This window comes from Harmonia axyridis, chromosome 3, assembly GCF_914767665.1.
Source record: "Harmonia axyridis chromosome 3, icHarAxyr1.1, whole genome shotgun sequence".
NCBI classification, from domain to species: Eukaryota; Metazoa; Arthropoda; class Insecta; order Coleoptera; family Coccinellidae; genus Harmonia; species Harmonia axyridis.
Window position 1 is genome coordinate 54,656,662 of NC_059503.1, and position 17,708 is coordinate 54,674,369.

General features: G+C 34.4%; 3 protein-coding genes across 14 annotated transcripts in view; 1 reads left to right on the top strand and 2 right to left on the bottom strand.

The window, feature by feature from the left end:
• Positions 1 to 8,836, bottom strand: part of LOC123676902 (transmembrane protein KIAA1109 homolog) — a 57,531-nt gene extending 48,695 nt beyond the window's left edge. For all 8 annotated transcript variants that reach the window (XM_045613193.1, XM_045613196.1, XM_045613191.1 and 5 more), the window contains exons 1-8: positions 8,337 to 8,836; positions 8,137 to 8,280; positions 7,927 to 8,077; positions 7,756 to 7,864; positions 7,443 to 7,620; positions 5,832 to 6,023; positions 5,532 to 5,776; positions 3,657 to 3,897 (exon numbers count right to left, since the gene is read on the bottom strand). In XM_045613193.1, the coding sequence (XP_045469149.1) occupies positions 3,657 to 3,897; positions 5,532 to 5,776; positions 5,832 to 6,023; positions 7,443 to 7,620; positions 7,756 to 7,864; positions 7,927 to 8,077; positions 8,137 to 8,280; positions 8,337 to 8,580 (1,504 nt within the window). In that variant the 5' untranslated portion in view covers positions 8,581 to 8,836. The remainder of the gene's footprint in view (positions 1 to 3,656; positions 3,898 to 5,531; positions 5,777 to 5,831; positions 6,024 to 7,442; positions 7,621 to 7,755; positions 7,865 to 7,926; positions 8,078 to 8,136; positions 8,281 to 8,336) is intronic.
• Positions 8,837 to 9,324: 488 nt separating this feature from the next.
• LOC123676906 (phosphate carrier protein, mitochondrial-like) lies at positions 9,325 to 12,607 on the top strand. The gene is made up of 6 exons (XM_045613216.1): positions 9,325 to 9,480; positions 9,859 to 10,080; positions 10,599 to 10,819; positions 10,880 to 11,099; positions 11,900 to 12,255; positions 12,310 to 12,607. The coding sequence occupies exons 2-6, from the start codon at positions 9,885 to 9,887 to the stop codon at positions 12,397 to 12,399; spliced, it is 1,083 nt and encodes a 360-aa protein (XP_045469172.1). The 5' UTR covers positions 9,325 to 9,480; positions 9,859 to 9,884; the 3' UTR covers positions 12,400 to 12,607.
• An 800-nt stretch (positions 12,608 to 13,407) lies between these two features.
• The window catches only part of LOC123676903 (zinc finger protein Xfin-like), a 33,755-nt gene continuing 29,454 nt past the window's right edge, over positions 13,408 to 17,708 (bottom strand). For 3 of the 5 annotated variants that reach the window (XM_045613203.1, XM_045613202.1, XM_045613201.1), the window contains exons 2-4: positions 16,799 to 16,960; positions 16,519 to 16,740; positions 13,408 to 15,489 (exon numbers count right to left, since the gene is read on the bottom strand). In XM_045613203.1, coding sequence (XP_045469159.1) covers positions 14,314 to 15,489; positions 16,519 to 16,740; positions 16,799 to 16,858 — 1,458 coding nt within the window. In that variant the 5' untranslated portion in view covers positions 16,859 to 16,960 and the 3' untranslated portion in view covers positions 13,408 to 14,313. Of the gene's footprint in view, positions 15,490 to 16,518; positions 16,741 to 16,798; positions 16,961 to 17,170 lie in introns of all 5 variants that reach the window. The other 2 variants (XM_045613200.1, XM_045613199.1) reach the window with 2 other exon arrangements.

The window sequence follows — 17,708 nt, forward strand, 5'->3', positions numbered from 1 at the left end:
AGCACTAGTCTGGCATGCTAAAGCAAGTCAGAACGAGGAGAACCCTCGATCAAATACAAAGGTAGGCCAGTGTTTGTATCACTGGAGCTATAAGAAGGTGCCCAACGGGTCTTCCCAGTGACAAAATGATAAAGAAAACTAGCATTCAGAAAACCTTCACTGAGACGCTAAGTAGAAAAGAAGATTGGTAAAGAGAGTTCACAACCCAGCTCTCAAAAAGAATACCATCAAATGCTACACAGATGGTTCTAAATGTGGACACAGAGTGGATTGGCGCTGGAGTATTCTGGGCTGGCACCAAATGCTCACTATTGTTAGGCAGCTGTCCAAGTGTCTTTCAGGCAGAGATACTTGCAATCGAAAGATGTGTGGAAATGAACCTGGTAAGAAACTAGGTGATCCATATAAGATTTCTGATGTATCTCTATAGATACATTCTGACAGTCAGGCTGCAATCAAAGCATTCAGCTCACTTATCATTAATTCTAAAACCTAATGAAATAAGCAAAAATAACAAAATCTGTTTAGTCTGGGTTCCTGGTCAATCGGAAATTGACAGAAATGAAGAGGCCAACACACTTGCCAGAAAAGGAACACAAACGCCCCAGAACCTTCCTATGGTATAGGTGAATTTAATTTTGATTTTGAATATCTGTACACAGTTGTCATTGAATAACTCCACAGTATTTTTTAAGTTTATTTGTAGTTTTCGAACCAATAAACTTATTATTATTATTAAAGGGTGTTTTTTTAGAGCTATAGAACTTTAAATTGCAATAAAACAACGATGGATTATTCGATTGACATGAATTTTATTTATCCGCAAGATAATCTTGTGGAATTACATTTCAAATATGATTTCTGGCATATGACCGCCACGGCTGGCTAGGATATAGTCCAATCTGGACGTCCAATTTTCGATTACTTTTTCCAACATTTGTGGCCGTATATCGGCAATAACACGGCGAATGTCGTCTTCCAAACGGTCAAGGGTTTGTGGCTTATCCGCATAGACCAATGACTTTACATAGCCCCACAGAAAGTAGTCTAGCAGTGTTAAATCACAAGATCTTTAGGCCAATTCACAGGTCCAAAACGTGGAATTAGGCGGTGTCTTTCAATAAATCGATTGTGGCACGAGCTGTGTGACATGTTACGCCGTCTTGTTGGAACCACAGCTCCTGGACATCATGGTTGTTCAATTGAAAAAGTTAGTAATCATAGCTCTATACTGATCACCATTGACTGTAACGTTCTGGTCATCATCGTTTTTGAAGAAGAACGGACCAATGATTCCACAATAAAGCGCACCAAACAGTCAGTTTTTCTGGATATAACGGTGTTTCGACATACACTTGAGGATTAGCTTCACTCCAAATGCGGCAGTTTTGTTTGTTGACGTAGCCATTCAACCAGAAGTGCGCTTCATCGCTAAACAAAATAAAATGGACGTAGTGCGCAATACGTATTCCGCACAGAACCATTATTTTCGAAATAAAATTGCACTATTTTCAAGCGTTTTTCAGGCGTGAGTCTATTCATGATGAATTGCCAAACCAAACTGAGAATAAATCACTTGACAGCTGTTAAATCGGTCGCCATCTTGAACAGTAGTGCCAACTTAAAGTTATATACCTCGAAAAAAAAACACCTGTTACCTACAAGAAAGAATTTCAGGAGAAGAAAAAATCGGAAGTGAAACATTCTGGCGGAATCTTCCTGGGTTGGATCATTCCAAAAAGTTTTTTGGAAAGTTTGAAACTGCAAGATCCAAGAAGTATCTGGACCTTAGCAAGAATATACTACACCACCTCACTGGATTCCTCACAGGGCAATGTCGCCTTAGGAAACACCTCATGAAAATGGGTCTAGCAGAAAATGACAAGTGCAGATTCTGTGGGGAGTAGGAAGAAATTCCGGATAACCTGGTGACGAAATGCTTCGCCATCACTAGCCAACGCAAAATCTGCTTTGGACAAGAAACTTGTAGAAGAAAGGTATTAGCCTCATTGAAGCCATCCCAGATACTGAGGTTCATTACATTACGAAGACTAATGGCAACAGCTCTGATGAGGCACAATAGACCATAAGATAGTTACTCAAATTAGGGGACAGTTATTCCTGCATTAAATATACATAATACGAAATACGTAAACTGAAAAATAAGAAGGCTCCAGGTCATGACCTAATAACTGCACAAATCCTGAAAAACTTACCGAAAAAAGCAATAGTATTCTTAACCACCATATATAACCGCATGCTGAATTTGGGTTACTTCCCCATCACATGGAAATACGCCCATGTGATGATGATTCACAAAAATGGCAAACCTGCGCACTCTCCCGCATCATACAGGCCCATAAGTCTTCTCCCAATCCCTGGAAAACTATTCGAGAGAATACTTCTGGAAAGGATACATCAAGACCATGAGACAACAGATCTTCTTCCTGACTACCAATTTGGTTTCCGTCAAAGGATGTCAACGTCACACCAAGCACACAGGATAGTCAACGTCATCTCAAATTCTTTAGAGAGTAAGCAATATTGCAACGGCGTATTCCTGGATGTCTCCCAGGCGTTTGACAAAGTGTGGCATGCAGGCCTATTATACAAGATCAAGAAGAACTTAAATCACAATTACTATCCCATTCTGAAATCTTACATCTCTGACAGATACTACTCTGTTAAGTTCAGTAACGAACTATCTGGGTATTTCCCAATCAAATCTGGTGTACCCCAAGGAAGTGTACTGGGACCGTTTTTGTATCTTCTCTATACTGCTGATTTACCGGAAACTCCCGTCACAACTATCGCCGCATTTGCTGATGACGTTGCAATACTTTCATCCAATGACGATCCCATTCTGTCCTCCACAAATATCCAACTACACCTAGACCAACTCAGCAACTGGTACAAAACATGGAGGATAACTTTGAACCAGAGCAAATCAGTAAATGTAGTTTTCACCCTAAGAGACAACGCCTGTCCCAGAGTAACCCTGAATGGAGTCTCCTTGCCGAAAAAGACTGAGGTCAAATACCTGGGTATGCATCTGGACCAACGGCTCACATGGGAGAAGCACGTGCAAGCAAAACGGAAACAACTAGACATGAAGCTCCGACAGATGTATTGGCTTTTGGGAAGAAAATCGAAGATGACCATGCAGAACAAAGTGACAGTGTACAAGGCAACTCTCAAACCAATATGGTCTTACGGAATTCAACTGTGGGGTTGCGCGAAGCCATCCAGAAGGAAAATTATCCAAAGGTTCCAGTCAAAAACTCTCCGCTTAATAGCAAATGCACCATGGTACGTCACTAACCAACGACTGCACGAAGACTTACAGATCCCTTACATCAACGACGTTATAGAATCTACTTCATCCAGATACCAAAATCGAATACAAAGTCACTCAAACGACCTAATACAAAACCTCTACATGGAAGGACCCCAAAATAGAAGACTGAAGAGGACATGGCCCGAAGATCTTCCACAACACTAAAATAGTGCAAGTCGAGTAGAAATGTCACTGGACATTTCACTCTCATGTTGTCTCTCTTATCACAATTACTTAATACCTGTAATGAGTAGATTGTATATTAAGCAATAAATGACAAAAAAAAAAAAATATACATATTACACAATGGATGCCTTACCTTGGAAAAACCATTTATGGCTGAAAATCACATGAATTGTTGCTTTACAGGCCGTCAGATTAATTTTCCATAGTTGATGTTCATTCCACACTAGAGGATAGTGACATTCCAAACCAAATTCTAATGTTTCACTCTTGATGAAATCTCTAAACTGTAAACTGGTAGTTGCCTCCACGTGTAGCAGCTGTCCATTAATTTTGTTTGTGAAACCATTCGGTTTTGTCACCCATGGTATTGTCACCTATTTATTGAAAGATTATGTTTTAATACAACATGTGTATGTATTCCCATATAAAACAATTTGATTTGTAGAATTATTTACCAGTCAAAATTATCTATTTTAAACTGTGTTTTTATCATTTAATGGTAGCCTTTCTGAAAGCTTCTAATGGAAATTTGAATATGAATTTTGATATTATTGAGTAAATTTCTTAGATAATATCGGGTGTCCCAAGGTGAGTGGCCTATTAGATTATTATGGAAACTATTGATGGTACAGATTTCAAATTTTGAAATAGATATTTGGCCATGTAAGGTACATTTTTAAAATAATTCCACATTTCCAGTGTTGCCGGATGTACGACAATTTGGCAACAACTTTGTTATTTTGAATGGGACATCCAGTATTTCTATTTTTTTTATGATACTCCATAAAATATCAAAACTATTCACTCTCACTTTTCCTCCCCTATCTTTAACGGTTTTTGAGTTATTAATTATTTTTCGAAATTTTAGATCAAATTGGCGTATTACGAAAATGGCTCTAGTTCGCTCAATATTTGAGATTCAAGTCAGAAATTTTGCAAGTCGTAAGATATTGATCTGATCTGTGTCACTGCTTTTGAATTATGGTTGTCAATAATACAGGACGGACCAAAAAAAATCATCAATTGCCAAGTTAAAAAATTGTAAAAAAGTCTATTTTTTCAAATTAGACACCTAGTATATTTTTCAATTTTTGGAATCAGTACAACACACTCTACAATTTTTCTATTCACGTCCCTATACCTATCTCAACTGGATTCCGAGTTATATGCGTTATATGTGTATATCTTTCTTGAGCCATTATTTATAGAAAAACCTCGGAACAAAACACCTGTTAGGCAATAATTTTTTATTTAGACATTTATGGATTGAACTGATTCATTGATATATCGATCTATGAACGACATAGAGAAAATAACAATACAAAAGAAATTAACTTATTGAATCAATGTGAAATCTAATAAACGCATATAACTCGGAATCCAGTTGAGATAGGTATAGAGACGTTAATAGAAAAATTGTAGAGTGTGTTGTACTGATTCCAAAAATTGAAAAATATACTAGGTGTCTAATTTGAAAAAATAGACTTTTTTACAATTTTTTAACTTGGCAAATGATGATTTTTTTTGGTCCGTCCTGTATTATTGACAACCATAATTCAAAAGCAGTGACACAGGTCAGATCAATATCTAACGACTCGCAAAATTTCTGACTTAAATCTCAAATATTGAGCGAACTAGAGCCATTTTCGTAATACGCCAATTTGATCTAAAATTTCGAAAAATAATTAATAACTCAAAAACCGTTAAAGATAGGGGAGGAAAAGTGAGAGTGAATAGTTTTAATATTTTATGGAGTATCATAAAAAAAATAGAAATACCGGATGTCCCATTCAAAATAACAAAGTTGTTGCCAAATTGTCGTACATCCGGCAACACTGGAAGTGTGGAATTATTTTAAAAATGTACCTTACATGGCCAAATATCTATTCACAAAATTTGAAATCTGTACCATCAATAGTTTCCATAATAATCTAATAGGCCACTCACCTTGGGACACCCGATATATCGTCAATAATAAGAAATGACAATAATTTCAATCAACAATTACCTCTAAATAACTTCCTGCTCCTATATTTATGTGCACAGCGTTAGTTTCTTTATCCTTTGTGAACAAAACATCGATTGTAGCATCATTCTGTACCAGCATCCTGACTTCAAAAGATTCCATCTGACGCTTATCTCCTGGTTTGGGTGTTTTGGTTACTTCCATGGGAAGGTAATCTTGGGGGTAAAAAAATTTGAAAAGGTGTTCTCTCTGTCGATCAGCCCACGGACCATAGCTGAAGTTTGTACCTATAAAGCCAAAAAGAAGTACATTATAATTTTTTTGGTAATGTGTTAATCATACTTTTTCCACATTTGATATCTATTCCCCACTTTGGAGCACTAGAAGCCACTATGTCACCATTCGGAAGAGTCACAAGCACCGGTTCTTCAGGTACAAGGCCTGGTTCGTCCATGTAGAAATAAAGTTCCATGTTGTTGGATTGCAAGAGTACGAAGCCTTCTCCCATATACCTTGGAGGTTGATCAGTAAGACCTAAACAAAAACACATGTACAGAACATATATGTTGATCTATTATAACTGACAAAGAAACTGCAACACCCAGAAAGAGCTGTTAAAATTTTAAATTTTTTTGGGTAAAACATAGATAGTATAGCAAGGAGTAAATGATTGAATTTAGAGAAAAAATCGTGAAGATTTTTCCATGTAAACAATTTTTGTTACTCAAAGATTTTAGGCGTTTTTTGCAAGTTTTTTTAATTTTACAACAAACCAGCTGTTCGAGATCCAAAGTCGATGTTTAGTTGTTGCTAAAATACCTAGAGCATGTGTACGCGGAATTTCTCGCCAGCTAAGTGAATTTTAAAGAGGTTGAATTATTGGTATATGAGAGGCACCAGACGTCGAAAGGGCTCAAATGAAGTTTAAGATCGACGTCTAAGACAACTCGATCTTTGGCTGAGGAGTGGTTAGGAGAACAAGGCCATCCTGTAACTAACTGAACGGTTGCAGCCGAATAAGGTCTTTTGGACTGCAGCATTATCGACCCCATCTTGTGTTACCTCTGACGGTAGAGCATCGACGGCAACGATTACAGTGGTGCAGAGAACGTCAACATTGAAATGTGGAATAGCATCAGGTCGTCTTTTCTAATGAATCTCGATTCTCCTTTGGTGCACATGATGGCCGAAGAAGGGTTAGACGACGTCGGGGGAAAGACGTGATCCTCAGTTTGATGTTTAGCGTCATTCACACCGTACAGTAGGCGTTATGGTATGGTATGGGGTGCTATTACACATGCAAGTAGGTCATCTTTAGTCTTTATTTGAGATAACATGACAGCGCTGCGTTACCTTCAAGAAATAGTGGAGCCATATGTTCTCCCTTACCTTAACTGGCTCGAGAATCCAATATTTCAGCAAGATAATCCCCTACCTCATGTTGTCAGAGTTAGTTTAAACTTTTTGGAAGAGCGACCCATGTGAATCTTTTGCCATGGCCGCCCAGATCCCCCGATCTTTCGCCTATAGAGCATATTTTGGCATCATGGATAGAAAGCTTGGAAATGTACCCTAGCCCCCTCGGACTTTGGCGGCTCTGAGACATGAAGTACAAGTAGCTTGGGTTAGTATCCCTCAAAAAGAAAGAGACCATCTTATTGCATCAATGTCGAGACGTGTTGGGGAGTGTATAGATAATCGCCGTGGACAAACACATTATTAACAAATTTATTGAAAAAAATTGTAAACCTTTCGTTTTTTCTCCAAATTCAATCATTCACTCCTTGCTATACTATCCATGTTTTACCAAAAAAAAATTTAATTTTAAACAGCTCCTTCAGGGTGTTGCAGTTTCTTTGTCAGTTAGTATATTTCTTGATTCAGATCAAGACAGATAAAGGCACCGGCAGGGAAGGGAATGAAGTGTTAGATATGTAGACATATAATTCTTACCAGTATACTTTAGGCTTGGAGCTAACATCACTTTAACATTTTCTCCTTTACACTTCACAAAATGCATAAACTTATCTAAGGTGCACACAGCAGGCTTTGTTGAGTAAACAAAGTGAGACTCTTCAAAGGAAATGCTAAGAGTTGTTGGTATTAGTCGATTTCCAAATACTAACCGACTCTATAAAAGAAAATCTTGATTATACTTTTACAAATTACTAGATAGACAACACATGTAACTTAAGAGAGATACATAAGTAATAAGCTTGTACATTATCACATGAAGAATCAATATTAATCCTGAATATTCACTTACAGAAGAAATATCACACTTTATAACAGGAATAAGATCCCTCCAGGTTCTAGCCATAGCTGCTTCTGGTCTTTGCTTTCTAACAGAACTGTTTTCCCCCAAACTTTCAGAACTAAAATTTGAAGAAACAACTCTATATATGTATCATTGTCTGTGATCGAAAGAACAACTTACACATTCAAGTGTTCGGATATTTTGTGTTCAGCAAACACTTCTTTGAGACCAAATATTTCCTCTAATTTTGAATATACATCACACCTATTATAGACATGTAACTCGAAACCAATTAGCATTATAGAAAGTCTGGTGTCTGAATGTGAAAGATCTGTTGAAATAGAAAATTGGCTTTAGTCATTATCAGAGTATCTAATTAACAATACCTACCTTCACTGACATCCTTGGGTATATAAGACCTCCACCATCGAAAGATCAAATATCCATCTTGTACTCTAGCAGTATAATCATAACTTATATAAACAACATCTCGAAACATGATTTTACCAGATAATGCGTTGAAAGAAAATGAACCTGAAATGAGTCCCATCAAAGTTTCAAAAATCTAAATTTTTGATCATTTTACATACCAATTTTAAAATACCCTTCGCTTATAAATAAGCGATTGACAATTTTCGTTATAATGTACCCAAAAACCCTCGAATTGTAATAAGCAATATAAACAACCCAAGACACTGCAAAAACAAGAGATGCAAGTAACATCAAGAAATTTGAATCCATTTTTATTTCCTTAAATGTTCCATGGTTAGTAGAGTTGAGGCCCCAAGACATCGCTTCGGGGCCTTCGGTGGTGAACAACATTGTTTTATCCATTAATGTTGATATATAAAATTAATCACTTCCATTTATTTCTTAATTATTTTACTAAGAAAATGTATTTTGATTACTGCAATCATATCTGTAACTTTCACTGTTATTAAATATCCATTCTATCCGTTATTTATAATTTCTTCTCGAAAACTGATAAACATTTTATCTGTAAAAATATACAACTGTGGACACTGCCTTTACATTTAAATATTTAGTAATATTATCATCAATATCATTGGACTTCAGTCCATATTTTTTGAAGTTTACAAAGTTATGACATCTGATAAGATATTTGTTTAGTTTACAAATTTTAGAAATTTTTGATTTGATGAGACTAATTATTTCATAAGCGCATAAGGATTCATTATTCAAATTGAAAAATTCAATTCCAGATATTTTTTTTACGTCCTATTTTATTTGTTTTTTTTTCCAATAACAAGAAATCAAAAACAAGAAAAACAAATGTAAAATATGATTGGCCTACTCTATGATAATTATCAGTATTCTGTGCCATAGATATTCTATGCATTCTATATTCTCTATGGTGTGCCTTTCCCTCCTTTTTCAGAGGATGTACCAGGGTTGTGCAAAGAGTGCAGTTACTGCGATTTGTTTTCAATTGCAATTAACAAAAATCTTGTAATTTGTAGTTTCTATACTAGATCTCCTACAGTGTTTGTGAAATATGGTCGCTTTTGAAATGTTCTCCTTTATAGAATATCAATTATATTTTTTATGGCTAAAAAATACAATACGTATAAGACCGACATATTCTGACACATGAATGTCTATGATGTCATAGGTTTGCGTTGACAGTTTTCGACGTAACGTTCTCCTCCCTTGTCTCCTCTTTGATCTCGCACTCTTGATTAGGCACGAGTCCAGTCGGCCATTTTTGCTAAGGTAAGAAATTAAGTTTTTTTTACTATATCTTCCAATTTCGTTTGTATTAAGGGATTAACTGCATGAAATATTTCAAGGCCAAATGGTCTTTTGATATGAAAATAGTGTCTTGTAATTTTTCGGTTTTTAAATCGATTTTTTTCAATGGCTTCTTACATAATTTGATCAAATTCATTCCTGGAACCCTGTTAATTTTGAGAAATTATGATTATTTCATATTTCATAAATACTAATATTTCAACATGAATTCTTTATTCAATAATGATTCAATTCTTTATTGATGACGTTCCAAACCGATATTCATCAATTACAAGATAATTATTATGTAATTTTTTTGAAGGAAAGCTGTACTTGCTCCTCATTATTAATTTATTTTAGGGGGCTAGAACAAGATCAAATATAAAATGTTCCTTTCACTCCTTCCAAAAGCATCTTGTCAGTCCCAAAGTGCTGTTGTACCAACAACATCCCAGGACACTCCAAAGTTGGGACTTGTCCAGTCTTTGGTAGCTGGAAGATCCATTGCTGCAGCTTCTGTTGCGCAAGGAGACAGTTGTGAATTTGGTTCATTACACTATTTCGCCCTTTGTGGTCTTGGAGGTAAATTCAACCAGACCTTTTTAAAATACAACCTGAATCTTGTTAACATGATTATATTACTTCTCATTAATACTATCTGAAATTTTGGGAGTTTTTCTGCTAAATCTGATCTGTGACAATTTTGCACTTGGGGCCTACAATCTGAGTACATAGTTACTCTTCATGGTCTCGGGAAGGTCTGAGAAAGGTCATCATAAGCCCCAGCAGGGCTCCCATATGTTATGGGGTGGAAGAACCAGAAATGGGCCATCTCAAGATCAAACCATGGATAGCTTCACAAGCTGGAGGTGTGACTTGAGTTGGTTTGGAAACTTCCATGACTAGCTATTTTAGTTCAATATGCAAACTGATAATATATATCAGAACTCAATTCAGACTAATCTGTTACAGATCTTGAAATAAGTTGAAAATTTTCTTGAAATTTCTTATTTTATTGTTGTGGAACATTATGAATTCAAATCTCTTGTTATTCTGTTTCTAATTATAATCAATTTGAAGCTTATTAAGGTTTTTTTTAGGTGTGTTGTCCTGTGGTATCACTCACACAGCTGTTGTCCCACTTGATCTTGTAAAATGTCGTATCCAAGTAGACCCTGCGAAATACAAAAATGTATTCCATGGATTCAAAGTTTCAATGGCTGAAGAAGGTACGAGAGGACTGGCCAAAGGATGGGCCCCCACATTCATAGGTTACTCCATTCAGGGACTCTGCAAATTTGGTCTCTATGAAGTATTCAAAGTATGACATATTCATATTAACTCCTTACCAACAATTTTTAATCAATCATTATTATTTCAGGTATTTTACTCTGATTTAATTGGAGAAGAGAATTCATACCTTTACCGCACCTGGTTATATCTTGGTGCCAGTGCTTCAGCTGAATTCTTTGCTGACATCGGTCTTTCACCCCTAGAAGCTGCTAAGGTCAAAATTCAAACTACACCAGGTTTTGCAAATACCTTGAGAGAAGCATGGCCTAGAATCATGAGAGAGGAGGGTGTCAATGGTTTCTACAAAAGTAAGTAATATTTTTAACTTTAAAATTGTGTTGATGAACTATTCTGTTGCTTATTCAATTGGCATTATTTTTCTGACAGTTAATTCTTTATTCTATGGTTTATCAATAACTGTAGAAACTTTTTCTGTAACAGAAGAATCTAATTCAATGCAAAATTTATTTATCTTCGTAACTATGATTATAAAATTACCCAAGCATCAGAGGTAACAAGCTCTGGTTGAACTTTAAAATTCCTTTCTAATGAAACCAAAACGCTACTCAATACTCTGTAACAATCTTGCACTTGGGGCTTACTTGACGGGTACCTGGTTACTCAAACATAGTCTCGGGAAGGTCTGAGAAAGGCTGCTCAAGGTCCCAGCAGGACCCTCGTGTGTTACGAGGTGGGAGAACCAGAAACTTTGGTTGTGTAGGGATTTTCAAGCCGAGGAAGTGTTCCTTCGGGAACACGAGGTGTAGCCCTATGCAACTTGGAAACTTCCATGGCCAGCTGTTTTAGTTCAATCTGCAAGCTGACATTACCGACTTGATTTTTTTCATGTTGGCAATCGTCAGAACTCAATTCAGACTAGTTTGTCACAGAGTTAATGAACTGCTTTTAGTTTAGAAAGAGCCAAAATATTTTTTACTTTGTCTAAAATATTTTGGTTCTTTTTAAGTTGGAAAGAAATTTTTTGGGTTGACTGGTAATGTTACTGTAGGATGAATAAAAGGGACTGAAGTATGATTCGTTTTTCTTAAAATAGTGTTTTGTTCCGCATTTTGTTCTTTACTGAAAATACTTTATTTCATTCTCCAAGGTTTGGTTCCACTATGGATGAGACAAATCCCTTACACAATGATGAAGTTCGCCTGTTTTGAAAGAACAATTGAACTTCTGTACAAATATGTAGTACCTAAACCTAGGGCAGATTGCACTAAAGGAGAACAGTTGGTAGTAACCTTTGCTGCTGGTTATATTGCTGGTGTTTTCTGCGCCATTGTAAGTCATCCAGCTGACACAGTTGTATCGAAATTGAACCAAGAGAAAGGTGTCTCCGCTTTGCAAGCCGCTCAAAAATTGGGAATGGCAGGTTTATGGAAAGGATTAACACCAAGGATAATTATGATTGGTACTTTGACGGCCTTACAGTGGTTTATCTATGATGCATTTAAGGTTAGTTGATTTTATTAAAAAAAAATTGAATTTGTTCATCAACATTTTCTTTAGGTTGCCATGCATATGCCAAGACCACCACCACCAGAGATGCCAGAGTCTCTCAAGAAGAAGTTGGAAGCAGAAGGAAAAGCTGTAGCATAAGTTGAAATAAGATTAAAACAAATAATTTAAATCAATTTCCAAAGCAAGATTCCAGTATTCAAAGATATTGAATGATTACCATAAGAGCTATTATCAAGATGAACTCAATTAATTGGATGAACTAAGATTATCATTTTTGACACTATTGAAATCCATTTATTTATGTCTTTTAGATTGTATATAGGCGAAATAAATAGTGTTAAAATTAGTCTGTTTTTCAATTCTTCAAGAATGTAATGAAACCCCTTGTTTTTTTTTTTAAGTAATTTACAGGTGTCCCGAAACTATGGTCCCAAATTGAAACAAAAGATCCGCCTCGAAGAATATTTTCTTTTCTCAAAAGTTTCTTCCACACTATCCAAAATTTTTCAATTGAATTTGAAAGAATGTTTGCGTTCAATATGTGCTTTATTTCTAAAAAATTACATTTTCAGTTGCCACTAACGACGTACAAAAAGGGCATCTTGGTCCCTTTTCTTCCCTTATATTTTAGGCCAGTGGTGAAATCAGAAAAATTATGCATTTCCTCTGAGGAGAAAACTATTAGATCTACTGAGGTCCTGTGTTTAAATTGTAGTAATGTAATTATATTTGAACAGGATTTCTTTCTACGACTATATCTTCATCCGTACAGTCAATTTCGCGCTTGAAATTAATTTTTCTGGAGAAAAATTAACAATTTTTGGAGGGCTTTATCTTTGTAACTATTACACCAACAGACCATTATCCCAAAAATCTTTAATTTTTTTTTAAAACCTAGAAATGAACATGTCATAATTATTTCTTTCAGCAATAAGAGAAACAAAGAGAAATGATTACAAACCTATATTTGATACGGGAAGCACTTCGTTGAAAACGAATAAACAACTTCACATTTTCCTAACGAATGCGAAAAAATAATAGGTCATAAAAATGAGGAAAGCACTAAAGTGAAGTCGGGAGTGTATTTCTTCAAAGGACACCCAACATTTGGGTTTCATATGGTGTGAGAAAATGAAATACGAGATGTAAATATCTATTGGTATAATATAATAAATATTTCTTAAAAACAATATACAATAGCTATAACTATTATAGGACTAGAACTTAACATTTTTTGGTTTCATTTAATACTTAATTCAGTACGTGTTTGCAGTGAAAAATCACAAATTCATAGGTGGCTATTGAAATATTCATGCAGAGTATTCACAAGTTAAATTGAACATCATTTTATACATATAACGTCTAAAAAAAATATACAAAATAAATATGGCATTTGAAGATTATTTACAATGTTTACTTATTTACATTTTGGTTTGTACCATTCTCGATGGATTCAATCAGTTTCACTGAATTTAACTGTCCCAGAAGAAAAATTGATATTTTCTTTCCACATTAGCCAAATCTTACTATATATAGAAAATATGAAAAAAATCTCAGAAGAATTATTCTTTAGAAACTGTGAAACATAATTTTCATCATCAATCATTATAAAAACAAAGAAGATGCGTCAGCCAAACCATGTATCTGCTTATCAAAAGTTCAGATAATTCTTGAGCTGTTTCAACATTTTAGAAATGAATTTTGAGATCTGGGTGTAGAATTCTTGGATCAGATGCCTGTAAGCCTGATTAACATTTGGAAAAAACTTGCCCTTCTAAACAAGACCATTAACCACTTAGCTTTTTCTGTTGCATCTTATGTTAATAATGTTTGATAACAACAACAATGGCAAAATTGATAAATATGTTATATTTTCAACTAGGGATACCCTTTTTTTATACAATAGAAACTTCATCGTAAGATGGTCATAATTTTTCCAATTTGGAAAAAATATTTACATAGAAAACCTTCTGACATGTTTTAGAAGCTGCCTTGTTTATTTTTACAATATAACAAACCTGATCTCATGCTAAGGAAAGTCTTCATAGGAGATTAAGCTTTCAAAATACCAAGAGTTTGACTGATACATCTGTCAACCACTTCATGGGTTACTTTATGCGCTAAATAATAATGTTTCATAACAAATTGTTTCTGACAGACTTCACAGGTGAAACTATTTTGTTTTTCGTGTGTCTTCTTGTGTTTTAATAAATTATCATTTCTTGAAAAGGATTTTTCACATATATTACAGGTATAATTTTTTTGACCGCTGTGTGAAGTCATATGTCTTAAAAGATGCTCCTTTCTCATGAATGACTTGTTGCAGTGCTCACAGGTGTATGGTCTGAAACCTGTATGCAACTTTATGTGCTGATATAAATGTTCTCTTCTTTTGAAACTTTTGTTACATATGTCACAAACATGCAATTTTTCCACCGAAGGAGTATTTTTTAAAGAGTTGTCAGTCTTAGCTGCATCTGGTTTGACAGGTGTCAGAAATTGGGTTGGGTTTCGATAAGCTCCACCTCCCAAATCTCCATTCAAGGCATTCAAATTGACTGTTGAGTGTTCATTGGTGGTTGAATTACAAACTGTTGATGTTGTTATATTAACTGGTGTGCCAGATTGATTCGAATAACTAATATTACCGGAATTCTGATGGAACGGCACAAAATTTGATATAGGAACTTGGTAATCTTGCACAGCATTGAATATAACAGTTGGATTAACGTTAACTGGAACTTTATCGTCTAATTTGGAATTGTTATAAGTAAATTTCTGGTGATTTTGGGTACTCTTTATGTGAGGAAGTTTGTCAGAGCTTGCTTCAAATGTATTTTTATTCTCATTTTCAGTTAAATCTATTTTGATAACAGTATCTTCTGTTATTTTTGTTTCTTTGACACGTTTTTGTTTGAAATTGTTATTATTTTTCATTATTTTTGTTGTAGAGGCATGATTCATTATAGACTCAAAATCTAATTGACTTATATTTATCACTTCACCATTTGCATTGACAACAACATTATTGATGGTTTCTTGTGTTTTTTGTTGAGGTTTCACATGGGATGTTGCCAAATTAACTGTATTCAAATTGTATGAAATTTGTGAGTGCTGAATAATTTTACTTGGTAGTTCAGGAGATTTCAATTGAGGTTTCTGATCCACACTTTGTTGATTAGTAACAATTGTTGCTTGAGGTAACTGAACAGTATAATACGATTGGACCTATAAAAATATTCATGCAATTAACTATAAAATGATTACGTGATGAGAGGAAAATTTGATAAGTCGGTGATATAGTTGTTGATAAACTAACAAGCCTACATTTAAATGATTTCAACTTGGTTGATTATTTTAATTTGAATGTTAAAACTTTCAATAATTTGGGAGAGAAAAAAATAAAAACCTGAAATTTGTATGTAAATTGGTACAAAAATCACATTCATCCTTTTTGTTTAACACAATAATTTTTAAAGACTCAAAATGAAGGATCAAATTCAAAATATTCTCTACTCAAAAATTATACAACCTAAATTCATTAGATTGAAAAGGTCTAATTATTGTAAAAAACTATATGGTAAAAACAATTGCAGTTTTGTGAAAATAATTTACTATGAAGTGACAAAAATCAAAGAGGATAAGAACTTCGCCAAAAGCAGTTTGCAGAATTTTTCAGAAACTACCCTGAATACCAACTTCATGAGCAAATAGTACCTGATTGATACTGGGTCATATTAAGAAATAAACTTATACTCGATGTAAGACTCAAAACCATTGGGAATGATATTACAGAATTGAAACCTTAATAAAAACGAAGAAGCAATGGAAGAAAACCACAAATGCGACAAAAATAACCTATCCATATTTATTTGAAAATTTGGCAAGGCGTTTACATTGTATAGTGTTTGAGAGAGTAACTCCTTCATAATATTCAACCAGAAATGAATTTGAATAGGACTCACTATTGCTCTGTAATATCAAGAATTCCAAGAGACTAATATTGAAAGAAAAAACCTGTCATGATGAATATCTTGAAAGTAAGGGTTGCTATGAAATCTTTTAATTTTCATAAGAATCCCGAAAAAATGAAAAAAAAACAACCGTTTTCCATTGAAAAAACAAAATTGACTGAAAATTTTTTATTAAGTAGTGCTCTAGAACTATAAATAAAGATATGGGGCACAGCACCACTTTTGCAGAACCCTGTGTAACACAGACTTTCAAGAAAATATTTAGAATTAAAAACTTTAATACCTGCTCAATTTGTGATTGGTTTTGATGATGATTCTGCTTTGGAGATTCATTTAATCCAGTTATAGTAACATAGTTTGATATCAAAGAGGCATTTTGATGACTTTGTGATGGTGCCGCTACTTGTATTGGCTGTGTACTAGTGACCACTTGATTTGTGGTTGTACCAGTATCTAAAAGCTCCTGGTCTTCAGTATTTCTAGCTGTAGTTTCTTTAATATAAACCTTGAAATATTAAAAACTATGAAGACTGGACACAATTTTCTCTCAGATAATTACAAACCTTCCCAGATTTTTTAAAATCTTCTGTATATCTGAAGTTCTTGAAATAGCTGGATAACATTGTCTCTGATGATATACATTCTTGTTTGAAAGAGTAATAGGACTCTAGTGATTTCAAGCATTTGGAACAAACTACTTTTGGAAGAAAATCGTGTTCATAAACCTAGAATAAGATCTTCGAATGACATTTTACTTTTATCAGGTTCAATGAATCAATTTTTGGAAATAAATATAAAGGAGCAAAATTCATTCGAACTGATTTCTTCATAGACAAACCAAACTCATTCTATTTCATGCACATAAACAATCGTTTTCTATAGACTAAATTGTCGAACGATCATGTAATTAACAGACTTAACTTTCCAATACTCACAGTAAGGGAAAGACATGATTGTATTTTACTCAAGAGTTGTATTTTTCTTCCCTCTTCTTGAAATATATGGGTTTTTTCTTTCTGTTGGTTAGTAGCACATAGTCTACACAATTCATAATAATTTACCCTTTTATATCCAGACATTATAATTTGAAATATTCAAGTTTTTCGGGGATTTATTCACATATCCACCGAAATTCCTTTTTTACTTCATATCGGCTTTTATTGTATCTTGTATTTTTAACGAATTCCAAATAGAAGTATTTATCAGAATTTGACATTTACCAAACAAATTTTGACGTATACGTCATTTTCTTCTTTTTTAATCGCTCTGTTCGGTGAACGAGCGCTTTATCGGGTTTTTGAAAAATATTATTCGTTTCAAAGATATTGAGTTTTTCGAGTTAATTTTTTTATGGGACGCCTTATATATTAATATTGGTACGGCCTTTGGTCAATTATTGAAAACAATTTGTACTTACAAAGGCCTATATGCTATATATGGGAAATTGAGTGGACTGTAAATTAAAAATTTAGT